The following is a 20,742-nucleotide window of genomic DNA, read 5'->3' as shown; positions in this document are numbered from 1 at the left end:
TGCTCAAGCACCTTCCACCTTCTCTGGAACATGCTTATCACTTTAAGGTTAAATACAAACATCTACAGACTGTACAGCAATTTGGGTAGCGTCCATTGAGTTCCACATACAAGCCTTGGCACAGTGGATAAAGAAGCATTTCAGATGTATGATGAAAAAGTGAAATATTTCCTTTATGTATCTAAAGCTTCCAAATACACTATAAAACCTTCAGCAGAGCTGTGTTTTCTACAAGAAGCAGCACTGAAATAAATGAAGATATGGAGCTGCTGAGATCTCTCCATTTGCCTTTTCAGTATTTGTTAACACCTCGTGGGAAAAGAACAGGTAGAGTTTCCTTACTCAACATCAGATGACCACTCCTTCATGACTGCCACCTAAATTTTGCTTTCTAGTATGACCTTGTGCAAGGCTCCCTTCAAAGCACGGCAATACCCTTTGAGCAACCTGGAGAGATCAAACAAAATTCATCTGGTCCTCAGGAAAACAAAGAAAATTCCATTGCAATTGAGGCCCATGGGGCAATCAACAGCTGCCAGCCTGGATTAGATAAGTGCCCTTTATCTCTTCCAATTCCTAAAGCATTAGGAAAAAAAAACACATAGAAACAAGTCCTAAGTAATGGACATCAAGAAATAAACTGGTGCTTACTAGGCCTTGATGAGTAGCTTCTCCCTCTCCTGCAGTTCACGCTTCAGACTTTCTATCTCAACTTTCAGCTCAATGTTCTGTGACAAAAGAATGAAAATGTCTGGAGAGAACTGGAAGATCACCCAGCCCCAAAGTTATTGGCAATGTGTAGATTACTTTTTGCTTGGACCAGCAAATATAAAGTATCAGTGGGCTAAGAATAGACACTTAGCTGTTAAAAGGCATATTTCGCAAGGTTCAAGCCTTTCAGAAATATCAAAAGCATTCAGGACCATTGCACTCAAGCAATACAAATCCCCTACACACACACTTAACTGCTCTAATGGGGAGTACTGCATGTCAGTTTGGGAATTTCTAGGGTTTCCAAGCATATTTTTCTTAAGCTACAAGATATTTTATTTTCTTTTAAAAACCTGATTTCATCAACAGTAATTTTAGAATTATTTTATTATAGCCTGAGAAAACCTCTCATGATGTAATTGTACAAAGAACTCCTTGGCCCAGAAGCTGACAAACACCATTTCAACACATCAGCAATTACATAAAAATCACCAGTGGAGAAGACCAGGCAGCAATACTCAGATGAAACTGTGATGTACCCAAACATCAATTTATGTTCTTAACTACTGAAACATGCATCGAGACTCAAGTTTCCATCCCATTATGGAAAAGAGACCTGAGGAAAGCACCTGTTTAGGGTTTAGGTCACTTTAATTTTGTTATTACTGAAAAGGATAAGGTCAGAATAAAACAATCACACCAAAATTTCCAATAACAAAAAAAGACTAAGAAGACAAGTGAAATAGGCAACCTCCCCACAAAACAAACTCTTCAAAAAGAGACACAGTTCCAGGGTGTTATTCTAAATGCCTACGATTTTGTAGATTTCTTCAGTGGGACCATCAAACTTCTGCTGCATTCGCTCCTCCAGAAAATAAATACGAAGTTTCAGGTTGAAGTTTTCTTTTTTCAAATCAGTGATTTGCTGTGAAAGAAGAAATTAAAAAAAATAAAAAGCAGTAAAGGACAGAACTCCGCAGTGGCAGCGACTGCTCCCCACAGCAGCACCAGCACTGTCCCCTCCTCCAGTGCCGAGAGCGAGAGAGGAGAGAGAGAGGAGCCGAGCCCAGCCACTCACCCCCCAGCCAAAATCTCACCGTATCTCTGCTCTTCCCAAGAGAAAGTTCCCCAGCTAAGAGAGTGCAGCCAGCTGCACCCTTCCCCTTCTCCTCCTCCCCACAGCCACATCCTTTGTCTCTTAAGTATCAGTCGTTCCCAGCTCTTCGGCGACAAATGGGATAAAATTCCGAGAGAAAGAAAAGGAGAAAAAAAAAAAAAAGGAACAATCCTAACCGGCAAAAGTTTTGCTTTCAACAGCGCAAGACTGGAATTCCACCCATTCGCCATAGTTAAACTCGTACATACATGTGGGTGACACACACACACATTCAATTGTGAATGTGTTAATTAAATATATAATACATATTCTTGTGCCCTTTAGAATATTCCTAAAGTATCAAAATACTGACTAACTTTACACAATAAGAATTCAGGAGAGATTTTTTAATTTAACAACATTAAGTAATTCTTCTAAAAGATAGAACTTGAACAAAATACAAGACACCATGTTGAAACAGAAATATTTTCTAAGCAAAAGCCTGGGAAGGCAGCCTCATTAATGGGACCCAGGTAACTTTATTCATAGCAAGAAAAGCCACAAGCACACAAGTGAGCCTAATCGAACAACAATAAAACCTTTGTGCCACCCCATAATTCATAGTGCAATTCTTTGGGGAAAAAATTGCTTATCACTTTTAACCTTCCTTGTAGAAGCAGTAACTTAGTTGATGGTTTCATTAAAGAAAGGAGTCTGCTCCTAAACTTTTTTAAGAGACTAAGCATAAAACATTCATTCAAATAAGACTTGTGTCCCGTGCCAGATGCTTTCAGCAAATGGAAATCTAATATGTTACACAGGCACTAATAAAATATTTATGTAGGTTTTTCCAGAACAGCACAGTGCTATTTGTAAAAATTATTAGCAATACAATTTCTAAAATATTTAGCTTGTGAAACCCAAGATTACTCTCTGTAACTGCACTAAGAACCTGCATCTGCAAACAATTCTGTTTAATAATCCCTGCCCAGCAAGGTGCCTCATCATTATTCACAAAAGTGAAAATCATCCAAGCAACTAAAAATCCTACATAAACTTCGTGGCTCATTCCCACACCTTGAAGCAACCAGGGTAGATCATTCAGTAGATCAATCCCAGCAGTCCCAGCTCATTCAGAAAAAGTCCAAGTGACAAAAACACTCTGAAGTTGTACCAGCTGAACTTCTAATTAATCTCCATACATTCAATATATTTCTGAGTCAAAAGGAAAAAATGATTTCAAAAGAACTCAGCATTTTTCAACTCTTGTCACATGTATAAACCAGAGTGCTTAAGGGTAATATTTTCAAAAGGCAAATGAAACAGACTATGTAATCATAAACTAAGGAGTGAAACAAATGTCATCTCTGATGTTCACTTTCTTGGATGAAAGTTGGAGCAGGCAGACAATTTAAAAGTTATTGGTTAATAAAAGAGAATGTGTAAAATGTGAGAAAGTTCACACTGCAAAAAGATTTTAATGGCAACCCTCTGAACTTACACATTTGAAGACTCAGTCTTAATTACTTTATGCATTTTGATTTCTGTATTTAAACAAAAGGAATGAAAACCAAGACAATGACATATACACTGCACAGAATATTCCACAGCATGAACAGCATGGCAGCAAATCCTAGCTCAGATTAGCTCCTTTCCAAGTCTGCATGGAGCCAGTTTTGTGCATCAGGGATCTGTCAGCAGTGGCTATGGTTTCACAGCACAACAGTTTTCAACTGCAAAGGCTGTTTTAGATTTACAGCAAAACTCTAAGTGGGTTTGGAGAGACAAGAAAGAAACCCACAAGCATTATTACTCAGCTCCCTAACTTGATACCCATCACCCTTTCTGTTCATGAACACCTCGTTACTGATAACAAGGTCCTCCTTAGAGAAGCTTTTCACTTTGCCCATGTAAACAGGTTTTCTATCATAGGATGGTTACCTCTATATTGCAACTAAGTGGGACACCATAAATAATTCAAAAATCTGCACGTCCAACATTATCCAGCTCAGCATCTTCTCCAGGTATAAACACTGAAGGACCTTTCCTACATGGATCCACCTTTTAGCCCATTTAAGGGTCATTACATTCATCCTGTTCTCTCTGAGCTACAAGGCCAGAGCCCATTCTTTTCATTACATCCTTCTTATAGCCTGTATGAACAACAGTTATAGAAATAAGTTTAATGTTGTTTAATGTATATTCTTCTTCCTTCATGTCAATGGATCTCTGAGCTTCATTACACTGCTGGCATCCATAAAAGTTCTCATCCCATGGGAAGTTTTACAACTCAGTTTAACATGAGGGGTCTGAACATACCAGAATGCCAGACCTGTGGGGAGGCCCCTGCTCTACATCACACAGGACAAACAGCAACAGATTTTTCCTCCGTTCTGAAGTTTTTTTCCTGTGCCCAAGAACCCTGCAGCTAGTAAACCACTTGCAGAATGCATATTCTGGACTGAGGTCTTTGGCACACATCACAGTAAGAGATTTTAAGCACATACTAATGCCAAGGCAGTGTCTTGTCTAGCCCAGCCAACACACAGGAACAAGAAAGAAAGGGAAATAGATACAAACTGCAAAAAACATCCTTCACCAAGGCTTTCCAAAATAAGCTTTAAATTCTGAGCAAAGAGCAGAGCTTTCTCCTCAGGAGGATGTAAGGCCACAAGAAAATGAAAGAGTTTATAGGAAACACTCATTTCAAACACAGCATTGCCACAAAAGGTAACAGCAGCAGTGCACTGAAACTGCAGACTCTTGACACAGCCCAAAGGCAGCAGCCACAGCCTTTATCTGCAGCATTCATCTCAGAGATTTTAGATTGCTTTCCCCTGTACCGCTTTTTCACACAACAATAAATGTCTTAAAGTTCTTTCCTCTACTCCTTAACGGGGAAGTTGTCCTGCAACACAGCCCAATCAAATCATCATTCAGCAGATATAAACAACTGTCTTACTCAATTTAAAAAGCCAATAAAGTTAGTGTGTTTTTTAAATCTAATGTTTTCCTTTATATTATAGTAAGTGCCAAAATACTTTAATCTACAGAATCGTCACAATGATACTAGACTTTTACTACACAAGCATTCCAAGCACACTCATACTATAAAGTTAAAAGGCATTATACTGTAGTCAATGAATTAAAAACACAAATCCTGCACTAACCTAAATGAAAATAAACTTGATGCTTCCCTGAAATAAATCAACAGCAGATGTGCAAACCAAGTTCTGATGTTTCTGGTGAGCTGCAGGAGCTTTTGAGCAGAGGATGCCAACTTTGTTTCACAACAGTTGGCTGCTCTGAACAACAAATTCCCACCTCGGCTTTTTGAAAGCAACACTTAAGAAATGGAGGTTCAAAGGGTGGACAGGGACATTCACCTGGTCACACCTCCAACAGCTGACACAAACTAAGAGTCAACACTTCAGCCAACATGCTGGAAATACCTCGGCCATAAATTGTCACCGAGTCTTACATTAAAAGTTCTGCTTACATTTTCATAGTCCTTCATGGTCCGAGCTCGAGTTGGTGAGACAGTGTCTTCTGTCACGTGTGGTACCACTAGACATTGAAGAAGACAGAACAAGTTCAGACAGTAGAATCTCTCTAAGTAGGGCTTCAATTTGGCAAAGGTCTACACTAATCTAAACATAACAAAACCTTTTGGGAAGGGAGAGAGGCACTGCTTGGCCCTCTGTCTACATTATATGTTAGTACCTACATTTCTTTCTGATGACAGTAAGCTCTCTATCACTTGAACTCCCAAATTCCATCACCCATTTAAATTATGATGTACACTGGAATTAGGCTATATGAGGTGCACTGTCAGGTATAAATCCTCATAGCAAGAAGTGGATGATGCACAGTGTGCAACTTCCCTAACCCTGAGCAAAATGCGAACGGGCAGCACGGCCTCACTGGATATTCCAAGTGTTTTAAGTACACGCTGCGCAAAACCGCTGATCATCTTATGTAAGGCTGAGAGCCCTAATGACCACAGGCAGCGAGCACACACCAGTGACGCCAGGAGCTGCTGACGCTCCGTGGTCTTAAAAACCCTAAAATTACCTTAAAAAGCGCATCACTTAAAAGCCTTTGTTTGGCCTTTCTGCCGCAAGTTTGCGGTTTTTCCCGCAGGTTTGGAGAGCAGCGCGAAGCACCGAGCCGGGGCAGGAGTGTGCGGGCTCCGGCCGCGGTCCAGCCTTACCTTGTCCGCCGGGCGGGCCGGGCTGGGGGTTCTCGCGGGAGGTGTCCGGCAGCTGGAGGCCGCTGACGTCGGGGAAGAAGGAGGAGAGCGCTGAGAGCAGAACACCCGGGGGGCTCGTCCCCCGACCCCCGCCCGCGGGCCCGGCCCCGCCACACGCACCCGCGCTGCCTGAGCGCATCCCCGCCCCGCAGCTCCCTCCGTACCTGCCGTCGAACGCCAGCGGCAGCGTCAGGTCCTCCCCTGGCAGCGAATCCATGGATGGGCCACGCTGTCCCGGCGCCTTTGTGCGCGGATTTGGCGGCTTCCCTGGAATTCAAACGCCCGCAATCGCTTCCGCCATGTTTGCGTGGAGCGAGCTGAAGCCGCTGAAGCCGCCGCGGAAGCGCGCAGAGGGCGGGCGCAGTGGAACCCGAATGGGAGCCGCCCTGTTGGACGAGGGCAGGCGCCATGTTGGCTGAGGGCAGAGCGGGACCGGTGCCGGCCGGGCGAACGGGGAGAGAGCGGCGGGCGCCATCTTGAGTGAGGGAAGGAGGCCGTGGCCTGAGGTGACGGGAGGGGAGCGCGGACAGGGTGATCCTCGCCACTCCCCGGGCCCTGCTCCGAAAGTAAACCCATTTGGAAGAGGCTTTTGAAGGGAGGCACCAGGCCCCCGGGCTCGTGCTGAGCCTGGCAGAGCCGCTGGAGCTGATGTTTACCATGTTCCCCGCAGCGCAAAGCCGTCATTGGACTTGGCGGAAGAAATAAACACGGGTTAGTTCCACATTCTGGTCACTGCTCATCGTAACGGGCAGGGGTGAAGGCAGCTACTGTCATCATCCGCGCAGGCGGATTTTTAATTAATCTGGGGGGGTTTTGTAAAGCAAAGTTTGTAAGCGTGTCGGCTCTCCCACTTTTGGGAGGAAAAAATGCATCTACATTGGACGTTTAAGAACACTGACAGCGGGAAATGCTGAACTGGATTAAATGCTGCTGTTGCGGCCCGTCCTTCACGGGGCATGGCCAGGGTAACAGTGCCAGTCACAAGTGCAGCTCCAGACTCTTCCTTGCTGTGCATCCTTGCCCTCCTTTAATTAATTTAGAACCTGTGTCCAGGATTGAAATACCTCCTTGCAATATTTACATCATCACAGAGTCACAGAACTGCTTAGGCTGGAAAACACCTCTGAGATACGGAATACAACCTTTGACCAATCCCCACCTTGTCACCCAGCCCAGCACACTGAGTGCCACATCCAGTCATTCCTTGGACACCTCCAAGGACAGCAACTCCATCACCTCCCTGGGCAGCCCCTTCCAATGTCTAATCACCCATTTTGTGAGGAAACTTCTCCTGATGTCCAACCTGAACCTCCCCGGTACAGCTTGAGGCCGTTCCCTATTGTCCTTTCTCTTGTTCCCTGGGAGCAGAGCCCAACACCTCCCCAGCTGCACCCTCCTGTCAGGGAGCTGTGGAGAGCCAGAAGGTCACCCCTGAGCCTCCTTTTCTCCAGACTGACCCCCCCCAGCTCCCATAGCTGCTCCTGGTGCTCCAGACCTTTCCCCAGCTCTGTTCCCTTCCCTGGACATGCTCCAGCTCCTCAAGGTCTTTCTGGTCACAAGGTGCCCAGAACTGGACACAGCACTCGAGGTACCTCACCTGTGCTCAGCACAGGGGACAATCACTGCCCCGGTCCTGTGGCCACACTACTGCTGGTACAAGCCAGGAGCCATTGGCCTTCTTGCCCACTTGGGCACACCTGGCTCATGTTCAGCCACTGTCAACCAGCATTTCCAGGTCCTTTTCCACTGGGCCACCTTCCAGCCACTCTGCCCCCAGAGAGCATCAAGTGGTGCCTCATGCTGGGACTTGCTCTTACCATTCTCTGTAACACAAGGAAGCTCCATCCCAGCAGGACACTCACCTGGCTCACCCACGGGAGTGACCCTGTGCATTAGATTTGGTTTCCTCTTCTGGATTTGGTTTCCTCTTTGGTACCAACTCAGGTCAGGTTTCACTCACTTTCCTCTGGGCTGTCTCAAGGGGACTCTTACCTGGCCAGGAATTAGGCCACAGATAAGGGCTGACTGCAGGCCATGAATTCTGTGAGCTTATTATTCCCAGTTCTGTGAGTTTATTATTCCCAGTTGTCCTGGTGCCCTGTGAACTCCATTTCCTCCATGTACCTGCACTAGCTCACTGTTTAGATTGACACTCACCTGTCAAATGCCCCAGACTGGTGGGAGCAGCCACTGCAGCTCTGGATGTGTATGGTTGTGGTGGGCTTCCCATCCTTGCTTAATTCTTTCAGCTTCATGGGTACAATAATGTGCATGATGGAACTGCTGCAGAGTCCCAAACTGCCAGGAAGAGCCAGGCATTACCCAGCACAACTAAGCTCTTAAGTCCATCTCTTGTCCAATTGGACATGTCTCATGCTTTGTGTTTGGGGTCTGATGACCCCAAGGGATGTTTAGTCCCTTCGACTCCCCCATTAGAGACCTTGAGAGACAATGGTCACTTTACGTGACTGAAACCCTTTTGCAGTGGCCACTGGCAAACTGAAATTAAGTTCACAAAATCAGGTCTACCATACGGCACCAGGATCTGATCAGCCAGGCTGAAATGTGGCTTTTTCTCGTTTACAGAGCAGATCTTCATAAAATGAGTACGTTCACTCACTTGAAAGGATAATACCAATTTGCTCTTGTTTAAGGTTTCAGAGAGATGTTACATATTTGATGTAGGTCTTTAAATCAGCATCCATCAGCCACAAGTGCAGAGTAAATCACTCTGCACACACAGCACCTCTGTCTGCAGAGTCACAGCCCATGTCCAACACACTGTAGTCAAAAGGATCTCAGCAGAGCCCTCCTTGTGTAGTTTATTACTTCATAAAGTGTCTGTCTGATGGACAAAGATACGGATATATAGAGATACATCCCTCTCTATCTTCCCTGGAAGTGTTCAGAACTAAGCTGGATGGGGCTTGGAACAACCTGGTCTAGTGGAAGGTGTCCCTGCCCATGGCAGGAGGTGAAACGAGATGATCTTTTAGGTCCTTTCCAACCCAAATCATTCTGTGGTCCTATGATTCTATGTATACACACAGCCAGGATGGAGATTTTCCCTGGGTAATTTTACTGCACTGCCCAATGTTTTAAAACCTGCAGTAGCACCTGCAAGGGGCAGAAAGGACAGGGAAATGTGTTGTTTAGAAGCAGTTAACAACTTGCCTTCGGATAATCTGCTTAATGTTGTTTAACCTTATTAGTAGCACATTTGGGGAGATTACACTAAATCCTCATCCCAGGAAGCCATGTTGGAACTTTCCTACTTCTCAAGGCAGCCTCAGATCCTTCCCACCTCAGGAAGAGAGTCCTAAAGGGAGTCTGGGAAAGAAGGACTTCTGCTGAGTGCAGTGGTAGGGCTGAGTTGAGCAAGATGGGAGCCAGCTGCTCGCTGTGCTGTGCTGGCATAAGGAGGGCGGATGTCACCATCAGCTGAACACGCGTCCCCCTCACCCTCCTGTTCTCACTCCCTGCTCTGCGGACCTGGTTCACTCAGTTCTGCCTCCTCCTCGTACAGCTCACAGCAAGATTCTTCCTAAGTTAAGTCATACACACTCCAACTGCTCTGCTAATGCAAATTAGGTGTCAATAAACTCCCTTGAATTTCACCAGTGTGGCCATTACTTACACAGCTCTGGCTCAGTCAAACATCTGAATGAACACTTAAAACCACGTGCTCGCTCAGTGTATGAAGCCTTACCTCTCCAAGTTCTTTGCTTAATAAAGGGCTGAAGAGTCAGACACAGCTTTCACAGAAAAGAGCCTTTAGCAGTTGTGTTTGCAAAACAAATACCAGTTTCCTAACTCTGCCAAGTGAGAAGAAAATGCAAGCTTTCCACAGGCCCTTCTGCAAACACTCCCAGAACTGTGGATTTCAGAGTATCTGTAACAAAAATGGCCTTTGAAAGACATCTGTGGTCATGAAGAAAAATCTGATACAATAGCCTCATCCCATTTCCAGCTTTGCTCTGAGGGTTTTGTTGTTAGTGACTCACATCTCTGACAAAATGTGTCCATGTGAATGATACAGAAAACAGTGGGAAAACAGTCGTTGCCTGTGGAGCTCCCAAACACGGCTGAGGGCTGGGATGGTTCATTGCAGACACACGAGATCAGAGGGCTCATTTTTTAGCTGGATTCTCTGACACAGAATGTCAACTGTGCTTATGAATATCTATGATAGAAAACACTTTTGTGCCTTGGTTCTCATCTCACATACAGGGGCATAATGAAGGAATAATTCTCTTGGAACAAATGTTATTACTGGGATGAGATTGGATTCAATCCTTTCTGTCACTGAGAAGACTCTTGCTGAAATTCAATGAACAAAATCACAAATGCAAAAATCCAAGTGACATAGATACAAATTATATACATTTATTTTTATTCATTTTAAATAACATTCTTCTGTATAAATTCTTACATATATTCAAATCATACACCTTTTTTTCTTTTTAGAAATGCATTTGTAAGCATAGCATATGCTTGGGAGACGCCGTATTTGGATGTAGAGTGAGACTGATGGTTTTCAGATGGGAGCAAGTACAACTTTTAAGGCCCACATTTTTCTTATTTTAATCCATTCCTCTGACACATAAAGAGCAGAGTCCTGTGGGAGCTCACTCTAAAACTTCACTTTAAAGAGAAAACTATTTTTATATCCTTTATTTAAAGGAGACTCTGCAGACTTTCTGCCACATTTACATTGCCTGTAACATTTAAGATGATGATGCTGCACAGGAGTGGTTAACTGGCCCAGGGTACCTGAAGGATGCTGGATACATCCCCTCCTCTTTCCTAAATGCTTGCTAAGTTTGCTCAGCCTGGTCCAAGGGAATTATCATTCCAGTGGCTGACATCTTCTGACAGCTCCCCAGGGCTAGTGCTCCTCGTAGCTATTTCCAGCTACAGTGGTCCACAAGATTTGAGATCATCTCTCCTCATTAACCCAACCACTTTTCTACATGTCTGTTGCACTCGGTACCATCAAATGCTCCCCCAAGCTGAGAGCCCTCCAGGCTGCCCTGGCCCTGCCCCACCCCAGCTCTGTGCCCTTCATCTGCTCATTCTGTCCTCTTGCCTTTACTGCTTGCCGAGCTGAACTCACCCCAGCCAGACCAGCTGGGCCCTCACACTGCCAAGGATCGTGCCTGCAGCTCCTTTCCCACATCCACCAGCCCCCCTGCCCTGCCACACCTCCTCTCTGCTCTGCAGCTGGTGTCCCATGCCCTGAGTGCCTTTCTCCATGACAGCCCCACCACTGCAGCTGGACAGCATTCCCAGGCAGAAGGTGCTGCAGGTGGCCCATCAGGAACACCACGTGTACCTGTATTGCCACCTCAGCCCTGCAAGTCACAGAGATGCCCTCCCCTGGCCTCGCTGGCTGCTCAGCTGGGCCTCAAAGCAGCCCTGAGAGTCTGCTTCTGATTTACCTGCCCTTACCCCAACCTCAGGACAAACCTCAGCACCTGGGAAGCCTCATGACAAGCGATGACACATGTCATGGTCCTGGTGGCCCTCAGTACCCTGGCACAAGTGTTTGAGCTCTGCTACCCCTCCACATACAATCCAACCCAAGGTGATGGAGACAGAACCAGCTCAGCTTCTTCCTCCCCTCCTGTGGTGCCAGGGGAAGCTGCACGATTGATAAGAGCACAGACGATCTGATCTCACATCACCAAAGTCAAACTGCTGAAGCTGTTTATTCTTTCCCTGCTGAGGCACTGATCTCCTTTTATAACTGTTTTTCCTGTGTGCCAAGGCCTGGGTGGCAGGAGGTGGCTGCTGTGTCCCTCCTGAGTCATTCTGCCATTTGACAAGCATGGTGCCAGTGCCACATCCTCACTGTGCTTCCTGTTCAGGAACATCCTGTGCCATCCAAATCTGGGCAGCCAGGTCCTCCCTGTTCAACCAAGCCTCCCATCACATTTACCAGGCTGTCTCCATTCCTTCAATCCAGCTGTGCAATCCACAGGCAGCAGCTGTCCCACCCTCCCCTGCAGCCCGACTGCAGGGCATCCTGACTCCTCCTCTTCCCAAACACAAAGCCTTTGGGGTATTTTGGAGGTCAGAAGCAGCCCAGGTGTCAACACCTCCTGTGCTGTGGCAGGCAGGAACTAGGAGGGTTCAGCACCTGAGCCCACGCTCTGCTTGAGCAGATGGTCCTTATTTCTACAGTGAGCCAAAATCCAAGCCTGTTCCTGTTACAGAGCAGCCCACAATCATAGCAAAATTTAAGGAAGAGGTGTTTTGTGGCAGAAATGAAAAAACTACTAAAGTATTTTAGAAACATTAAAGTGAACAACCTGTCCTTTGCTTTGCTTGTTAACATCAGTCCCAGAAGCCAACACTTCCTAAATTACCTTTCCCCACCCCATGAAGTGACCAAGTGCAAGTGTGTCGCTAGATCAGCACCTCTAAATAATTACAACTTTTAGGAAACTTTCTATTTTGCCACCACTCTGCTCTTTAAAAGTTTGATGAGTAACTCAAGGATAGCAATATCCAGATTTTCTTCTCCAGTCCCCCCCCGTTTTATAACTATAAGTAACATTGCTCTGAATGACATGAGCCAGATTTATTACCTGAAGTATAGGACCTCACCCAGGCCCACTGCAGGCAACAGGAGCTTTTCCATCAGCTTTTTTCCAACAGCTTGGGCCTATATGCAATTACACATTCTGCCCTCACCACTTCTTTTGGTCATCCTCAATGATTTTCCTCCTTGCCGTGCGCCTCATCTTTAAATCAGGCAGCACATTTTTGAGGCAGAAATGGCATCTTTCAGCATGTGTTTGAATCACCTATTTCCCCCCCACACGCAAGTTTCCAAAGATAAGAAAAACCTCCTCACAGCACCAAAAATCAAATAAATAACCACCATGTTCTCTCTACCATTTCTCATCTGAAGAAATATTCACGTTTTCCTGGCTTAGAGGACACATCCACCAGTTCCTGCATCACCACTGCCCCACCATGCACAGCAACTCAGCTGCAGCTCTGAGGCCGGGCAAGAGTGAGGGGAAATATTTGTTTCTTGCCTGGTTTCCATGCAGTAATTTGATTTCCAGGGGTGGGACTAGTAGCACGGGGAGCACAGCCCCTGCCCTGAGGCACACACACTGCAGGTACCAACCCAGGAGCTCCGAGGTGTGACCTCCCTGTGCTGTGCTGCCTGTTGTTCTCTCTGCTAACAGCCCACCAGCCCCACACCAAAACCAGGGGGATCTGTAAAACTTGTTCCCTGTAGGGTTTTTTTCACAGTTGAATGCCCAACACCAACTTGTGCTACATTAAATTCTGAAAGCATCTGTGCACTTTTACCTTCTGAGCCTTGAAGCACAGATCTGGTCCTGCGAGCTCTTAATCTCAAAGCTGTTTCCACCCAAATCCAGGAGTCCTTTGCTCTTGGCCCTCAGGAGGCCAGGGGGCTGAGCTCAGCCCTCCAGCACATCCCCCCTACCGTGTCAGCAGGGATGGCAATGGGTTCCCTCCACACGATGAGCACCCACTTGGGAGAACCTCAGCCATTGAGCCCAGGCTCCCAGTGTGTTTGTGACAGTGTATTTGCATTTTATATAGAGACTTAAAAGCAAGGAATACATTGGTGCATCCAATTTTTGGATACCTACTCAGCCCTAGTCATGGCAACACTGGTATTCACTCAGTATTTGAAGGAATGGCAAAATTTGACAGGTACAAGTAGGGAGCACTCACATTTTCTCTAAAAAAGAAGTTATTCAATGACAATGGAAGAAAAGCTTTAAGCAGTCGGTGTTTGCCAGAGGCCCAGCTCCAACAATATTGCCATCTCATTTACAGTATTTTAAACAATCCTCATGTTTTTTTTCTTTTTTAAACAACGTCACTAACCGCTGTACAATTAAAACCTAGAGGATAAAACATGACCTGGGGAGTGGGGGAGGTTGGGGAAGGGGCTCATGGTTTTGTTGTTGGGGGTTTTTTGGTTGGTCAGTTGGTTGCTTGTCTTTTTTACAAATAATTACAAATACAATTCCAAGAAGATATATTACATTTTATATACAGAACACACCATTTCTATCAGGGTAGGGTATTAAGCCTGGCTTTTATTTTTACATGGCAACCCTGAGATGTCTTCTTGTCTTCCCTTGCACAGAAACTATACAAGTTCATTAACTCCTTCTAGAAAAAAATGGATTGCTATGTCTTAATAGCATCATCACCCTGTATAAATACTCAGAAAGGGAAAAGCTTAGTATCTTCCCTCACTCAAATGTTCTTGTGATTTTTTTTGCTGTTTCCCTGCTTAGTGGGAACAGATAATGGTGACTTTTTTAAGCGTGCAACTCACTCCTCTACTTCCCTTTTGGTAGCACAGTGAACAATTACTTCCCTTTTTTTTTGTCCTCCTTTTCAAACAAGTTTCTATCAGGAACTAAGATGATGCCTTTCCAAAGATCTGTTTCCTGAAATTCCACTGTTAATTCATGAGCTACTTCTCGAACTAAAAGATGAAGACACAAGTGTTGGGTTGGCTGGAAACCAAGTAGCTTCTGATTCCTCATCGGGTTCTGCTCTCTCCACCCCACCACCTTTTCATTAAAAAAAGTTTCAATTCAGCATAATCCAGTTCATAACAACAGTGAATTCTATGGATCTTTATGGAGAACAGGACACAGAATGCATTTCACCACACTACCTGAAATTCAGATGTACTACACCGTCTTCTGTTCACCTGCAAGCTACAGCACGCCCGGCACAAGAGAGTATCTGAAGAGCAAATTCCTCTCCGTGGAGCCTTGGCACGGATCCTGATACCCCTTCCACAAGCCCTGTAACTATTTGAGAAGCAAACTTTGGAATAGCTGGATGACTTCTAAGCTTTATAATTATGCATGGGAGTCGTCAGCGTGAGCTGTCCATTCGGGGCCACCTCATTCCCATCATCTTCCAGCAGCCCCGACACGTCAGCATTGGGAATGCTGTCATGGTAGCTGCTGAAACTGATGTTGTCCTCTTTGAGTTCAATGGTCCAAAAGGGAGCGTTAAGTTTTCGGTTCTGATACTCACGGTACATGTAGACAGCACCCACAAAGCCCATTAGTAGGACCACAACAATGATGATCACTGTCAAAATAATGATGTTAAACTGAGTCCATGAAACATCTGCGAGAGCAGAGGTGCTGTTGTCAGAGGAACTTACAGGAAATACTGTCTGTAGAGTTGTTGGTGACAAAGTACTGTTTAGCACTGCTGTGGAAAAGGATGTGGCCTTGGTGTCATTTGGAGCAGAAGTTGTAAACTCTGTTGGTTCTGGGCCAAGAGTGGCTTCTATAAAACAAATTTTAAAATGATCAATAAGAAATCTGCTGAGCTGAAAATCAAACACAAACATAAGAGATTTGACATTTATATAACAGTTATTATGGCAACTAAGGTTACACTGTTAAAACTGGTATTTTTTCAAAGCAGTTTAGAAAATGTCTGTCCAGGGTTGTGTTTGGGGCTTTTTTATATAATTCTGTGTGCTAAGTGCCCATGGACTACAGGATTCCTCTGAAAAGTCTGGTGCTGAGGGACAGGTGCAGTAGTCATGATTCAGGGTTCAATACAGGAGCTCATGATGACAGCAAGTCCCAGTCCAGCTCCTGTTCAGACCAGGAAAACAGGGCTTTACCAAGCTCAGCAAGTTTGGACTCTGTACCAACGTGTCCCTTGGTGTCTGTGTGGGCTGCACATTCAGACACAGCAACTCCAGGAGCTTAAACCCTTCATAACCAGTGCACCAGATGTAGGATTTTGTTCACAGTATTATTATTTCTGCCCTACTTGTACAAACAAGAAGATCAAAACTGAAAAAATGAACCACAAGTACTCAGCTGTCCCAGCATTTCGCAGCAGGTTCAGTGTTTGCACCACTTTAGGTAAAAGGGCAAAATAACCTCAGTTCAGCTTTTGAATGAAGTCATGTACAAGCCACATGGAAATCCCCAGTCAGCACAGCCAGAAGCAGAAGGTCACCAAATCATAACAACAAAAAAGACTGTGGATGTTCTTCAGAAGCTTTTGAACACAGCGGAGGCCGGTTGGGATCCTGGTTTGGTTTCAGCTGCTGGCATATGTGCACACAGGAAGGATCAGAACATGGGAACTACCAGACTATGCTCTGTCTTTTCCTTGGCACTCAACAGCCAAGAACCTGCCTGGCTTCCAGCAGCCATGGGATAACTCCCTTCTCAGTTCAGGAGTCAGGTTAACCTTGAGATCTCAGAAGTGGGATGCAAATTCATTACACCTGCATCAAACCTGTTGAGCTACAGGCCTCAGAGAGCACCATAAATCGGGAGTATTAAGCTCACAAATGTAGCTAATAAAGCATTTCCTCACATGAATAACCTGATCTATTTTAGGTTCTCAAGTCCAGGCAACAGGAACACTCCACAAGCTGAAGCCTCAATCAGCCAGAATGTTCTCTGCACCTATTGCTCCACAGGATTCTCTGCATCCTCTTTCCCACTCTCTTCCTGCCAACAGAAAAGCAACTTCATTTTAAATCCACGTACAGCTGCAGCAATTACAGCTGATGGTGCCATGCTGTATGGATCCAGCTTCCAGCTCTCCTGAACATCTACTAATTATGATTGAGGAGGAGAGTCACTTCCGAAGGACTAATTTTGCACTAAGTTGCATCTCCAGTGGCAACAAGAGCTGGAAATATTCAGCACATGTCCTGCCACAGGCCCTCAGGGGAACTCCCACAAGTTAACTTTGGGCTGTCACATTCCCAGTTCAGGCAATCAGGAAAGAAATTCCTCTGGAAGGGGCATCACACACCTGAGGTTCCTGCTCAGAGTCCCCTTCCTGCAGCAGCCCCTCTGCTCTCTACAGCTCCTGCCTTAGGTTGATAAGGACACTCAGGATGCTGAATGCCAGAAGGCATTTCTCTATGGGATAACAGGCAAACTTTTGCAATAGGAAGCAACATGACAGGAGCAAGAGGTTCCTGGAAAATCTCTGGCTTTGGGAAAAGGGCATGAGGAATTCAGTCATCCTTTCCAAATTCCTTCACCAATACTCAATCCCCAGCAAACCCTGCCAGTAGCTATAAGTAGGGAAAAAACAGAACTGAGACAATGGCTGATTCACCAGAAGGAAACAGCACTTTTCTGGGCTTTATTTGTGAGTCAGCATCAGCTCAGGGCTGGCACAGAGGCCTCGGGTGAAGACATTTCCTGGCGCTCCCAGAACGTCACAGTGAAGTGCCGGGCTCTGGCCCCGGTGCTGCTTCCAGGCCGTGACACAGCGCTGCCTGTTCCACTCCCGGGGCCGTGCCAGCTCTCCAGATGTCCCAGAGCAGCTCCTTGTGAGCAGCAGCTGCTCACTCAATGGGCTGCTTTGGCAGCTTTGACGGGAGCATCAGATCCAGCTGCTTGATTGAAGTGCCAGCTCTGCAGAGCTGCTGCTGCCTCCTGGAGTGGAGGAGCTCTGGTGAGAGCCCACACGCCCATTCCTGGGGAGGCTGCAGTGCTTGGGTGGGTGGCACAGAGCCACACTGCACCAGCACTAAGTCCCTGCTGTGCCTCGCCATGGCAGCAAGAGCACCACCTGCTCTGGGGCTGAAAACCCTCACTTTGGTCCTTTGAATATCCTCTCTATCTGCCTTGAAAGCACCAGAATCCTGGTCAGGCTTAAGACAGGATGACAGGATACATGGGGTTGGGCTGAGCTTTGCCCAGGCTGTACAGAACCTGCTGTCTCATTTCACCTGCGACCACTGAAACAGAGCTTGGGTGATGATTTCACTCCAGAAGCCACTCAAATGCACTGGTGATTTATGAAAACCTTTACCTAAAACAAGTTAATGCTCAGTAACCTCAGCATGTCAGTTTTTAGGCAATTTTTGTTTAAGGAGCTGGAAAGAAGCTGCACATCTTTTAAATTGCTTAATAAAAAAGGGAAAACACAGGTGTCAGGGAGAGGGGAAAGCTCAAGGAGCATGTTCCAGCCCCCTTGAAAGGAACTGGATATAAAAATGCCATTAAAATAAAACTGAATGGTGAAAACTGCAAGTACAAGCAAAGCCATACATATGAATTTTAATGGAGCAAAGTCATGTGGATCCTTGCACAAAGCCAGAGCTGTGCAGGGGGAGGTAATGGATGAGCTGATGCAAAGTGCCATTTCCAGCCCTGTTACAGCTAATGAGCATCCAACTTCGTTGTATTGATCATCTCCCTGAGCAGGGAAGGACTCTGTGATTACACACCCAGAAAGCAGCACAGGAGTGAAAACCACATTAGCTCCTGATGGAAGATCTTACTTGAATCTCTGTCCATGACAAGGACAAATTTGTGCCCAAATACTTCCCTGAACTCTGGGTTCTTTCATCTAATACATCACACTGGTAATGTTTCCATGCATGGTGCTGGAGATCCACCAACCTCCAGATAACCACTGAAGGAACAACTTCAGAACCATTTTCTCTCATTCTACATTAAATACACTACAGATAGACTGGTTTTCCAGCTTGTTCACTGGCAGTGCGTGCCAGGGTCTGGAATCAGGGTGGTCACAGAGCTAACTCTAAACCATCCTTCAAGGCCAGTAGGCACCAACGTGTTAAAACGATCTGGTTTTCTCCTCTGCACTAGAGGCCAGATGAATCTAAACCAATGTGAACAATTAACAGCATTCCCTCTCCAACCTTTGGGCAGCTGCACAGTGAGCCTTGACACTGACTTGAGCAGCACTTTTTACCTTTCCTGGTGCAGTTGGTGCCCCCGGGGTCCCTGCTGTAGCCCTCCTCACACAGCTCACAGTGGAAGCCCGTGGTGTGGTACAGACACCCGATGCACTCTCCGCTGTCCGGCTGGCACACGCTTGGGGACAGCGCCGGGTCCACGTTCCCGTTGCACTTACACCTCACACAGATGCTGTCCGAGTTGTAGTAGCCCTTGTCGCACTGGTTGCAGTTGAGGCCAGTGTACCCTGGTCTGCACCTGTCACACCTCGGGACAGTCTCGCCAGGCTCTGGAGAACACAGAAAGCAAAGCAGGGATGTGCCACAGCCTCTTGCAGAGACACCCTCGCTGCAGGATTTGTTCTGTGGGGTTTGTTCTATGGGACCTGACCACAAGACACCCTGACAGAAATCAGCAGCCACCAAGTATTGACCAATCTCAAATTTTGAGCTGAAAATACAACTTTTGAACTGCAGCAGTTTCTCTGTTAGTAGGGGAAAAAACAGCTTTGGGGAGTTCTGATGCCTCGTACCAGCCTCACAGAGCAAACTTGGCACGTTGCTAAGGAAATAGATTATTACTCCTGAACATTTCCACCTCAAGCAGGCAATTTCAGAGAACAGCTGAACTATACTGGGAGTCCTTGCAATCCAAAAGAACTTTTGGGCCTATACAGAGGCAGCTTGCTTGCAAAATTGATTAGGGAAATATCAAAAAAAGTCTTACATATGATTATTACAACTCTAACTTCTCTCAGTTACATTTGGGGAATCTCTGCATGAAGTCCCATGGAGGTGCTCAGAAGCAGACTCAGAAGTATGGAGGGCTACTGCTGAGCATCTCCTGCCCCTCACCTGGCTGCCACAAGCTCTCTGCAAAACTTTGCAGGCTCTTCAGAGCAGACTGCAGCAACACACTGGGAGCTGGAAGTAGACTTTAAGATCCCTTCCAAGCCAAACCATTTTGTGATTCTGATCACTCCCCTGCACAGCTGCTCTCCCAAGAGGCAACACAGGCACCAGGACCCATCACAGCAGGTGCTGCTTCCAGTGCCCACAAACAGGAGCTCCACAGGCTGTAGAATACCTTGCTGGGCTGACACACTCTGAGGGGCAATTTAACTGAAGAGAGCAACCTTCATTATGAGGAATTAGACCAAAGCAAGAGCCTCACGTATGTGGCAGGTGCCGGTGGATGCCACGATGGAGCAGGGGCAGTGCTGGCAGCCGTGGGCAGGATGGGTGCTCCGATAGAAACCTTCCTTGCAGAGCTCACAGTGCTTCCCCTCGGTGTTTCCGTGGCAGTCCAGGCAGGTGCCTGAGGAATGGAGAGGAGAACAAGCAAACATTCAGCAGCAGGAACTAGAGCAGAACATTTGGAGCAAGAACCTATGTGGAACACACTCCATTATCAGAGCTCACAAGTGGTTTTGGATGCCCTCTGGCCAAAACATGATCCTGGCCTCTTATGACCTTCTGATGCTCATCTCCTCGCTCCACACGTACACAGATAATGTGGAAAAGCAGGTAGCCCCAGCAGAGAGGCCCCACAACTCACCACTAAAAGGTCACTACAGGTAAACACAAGTCATCAGTGTTAAAATTCTCCCCAAGGAAAGCAGTTTCAGTTTGCATTTGTACCAGTGAGATGAACACTGATGCTTCAAGTCCCCCACTCTCATGAGGGGTCCCTCAGGTTTATGCCTTTGGTTTTTTGTGTGCAGCCTCTTCCTATACATGAAAGCTGGTGGTCAGGGGTGAGGACGTGCCACTGTCCTGCTTTGGGGACAGGCAGCTCCATCCCACCAGTGTGGCTCCAGCTCCTCCACCCCAGGACAAGGCAGCAGCAGTCACTGACATTCCCAGAAAAACAGAGCCACCTGCCCTTCCTGGGGAAGCCCCTGAATCAGAAGCTAGATGTGCCATGTCTTCACATACACCGTATCCTTTGAT

General features: G+C 46.3%; 2 protein-coding genes across 4 annotated transcripts in view; both read right to left on the bottom strand.

The window, feature by feature from the left end:
* The window catches only part of CDK5RAP2 (CDK5 regulatory subunit associated protein 2), a 73,079-nt gene extending 66,619 nt beyond the window's left edge, over positions 1-6,460 (bottom strand). The window contains exons 1-5 of one of the 3 annotated variants that reach the window (XM_032130826.1): positions 6,224-6,460; positions 6,021-6,082; positions 5,307-5,374; positions 1,526-1,636; positions 652-728 (exon numbers count right to left, since the gene is read on the bottom strand). In XM_032130826.1, the coding sequence (XP_031986717.1) occupies positions 652-728; positions 1,526-1,636; positions 5,307-5,374; positions 6,021-6,082; positions 6,224-6,276 (371 nt within the window). In that variant the 5' untranslated portion in view covers positions 6,277-6,460. The remainder of the gene's footprint in view (positions 1-651; positions 729-1,525; positions 1,637-5,306; positions 5,375-6,020; positions 6,083-6,223) is intronic. The other 2 variants (XM_032130825.1, XM_032130827.1) reach the window with 2 other exon arrangements.
* Positions 6,461-10,420: 3,960 nt separating this feature from the next.
* MEGF9 (multiple EGF like domains 9) overlaps positions 10,421-20,742 on the bottom strand; it is a 50,110-nt gene continuing 39,788 nt past the window's right edge. The window contains exons 4-6 of the mRNA XM_032131215.1: positions 19,964-20,107; positions 18,807-19,079; positions 10,421-15,380 (exon numbers count right to left, since the gene is read on the bottom strand). Coding sequence (XP_031987106.1) covers positions 14,926-15,380; positions 18,807-19,079; positions 19,964-20,107 — 872 coding nt within the window. The 3' untranslated portion in view covers positions 10,421-14,925. The remainder of the gene's footprint in view (positions 15,381-18,806; positions 19,080-19,963; positions 20,108-20,742) is intronic.

The sequence above is a fragment of the Corvus moneduloides genome, chromosome 21 (genome assembly GCF_009650955.1).
Source record: "Corvus moneduloides isolate bCorMon1 chromosome 21, bCorMon1.pri, whole genome shotgun sequence".
Classification (NCBI taxonomy): domain Eukaryota; kingdom Metazoa; phylum Chordata; class Aves; order Passeriformes; family Corvidae; genus Corvus; species Corvus moneduloides.
The sequence above is the reverse complement of the archived record's forward strand: the minus strand, read 5'-3'. Positions and strand labels throughout refer to the sequence as shown.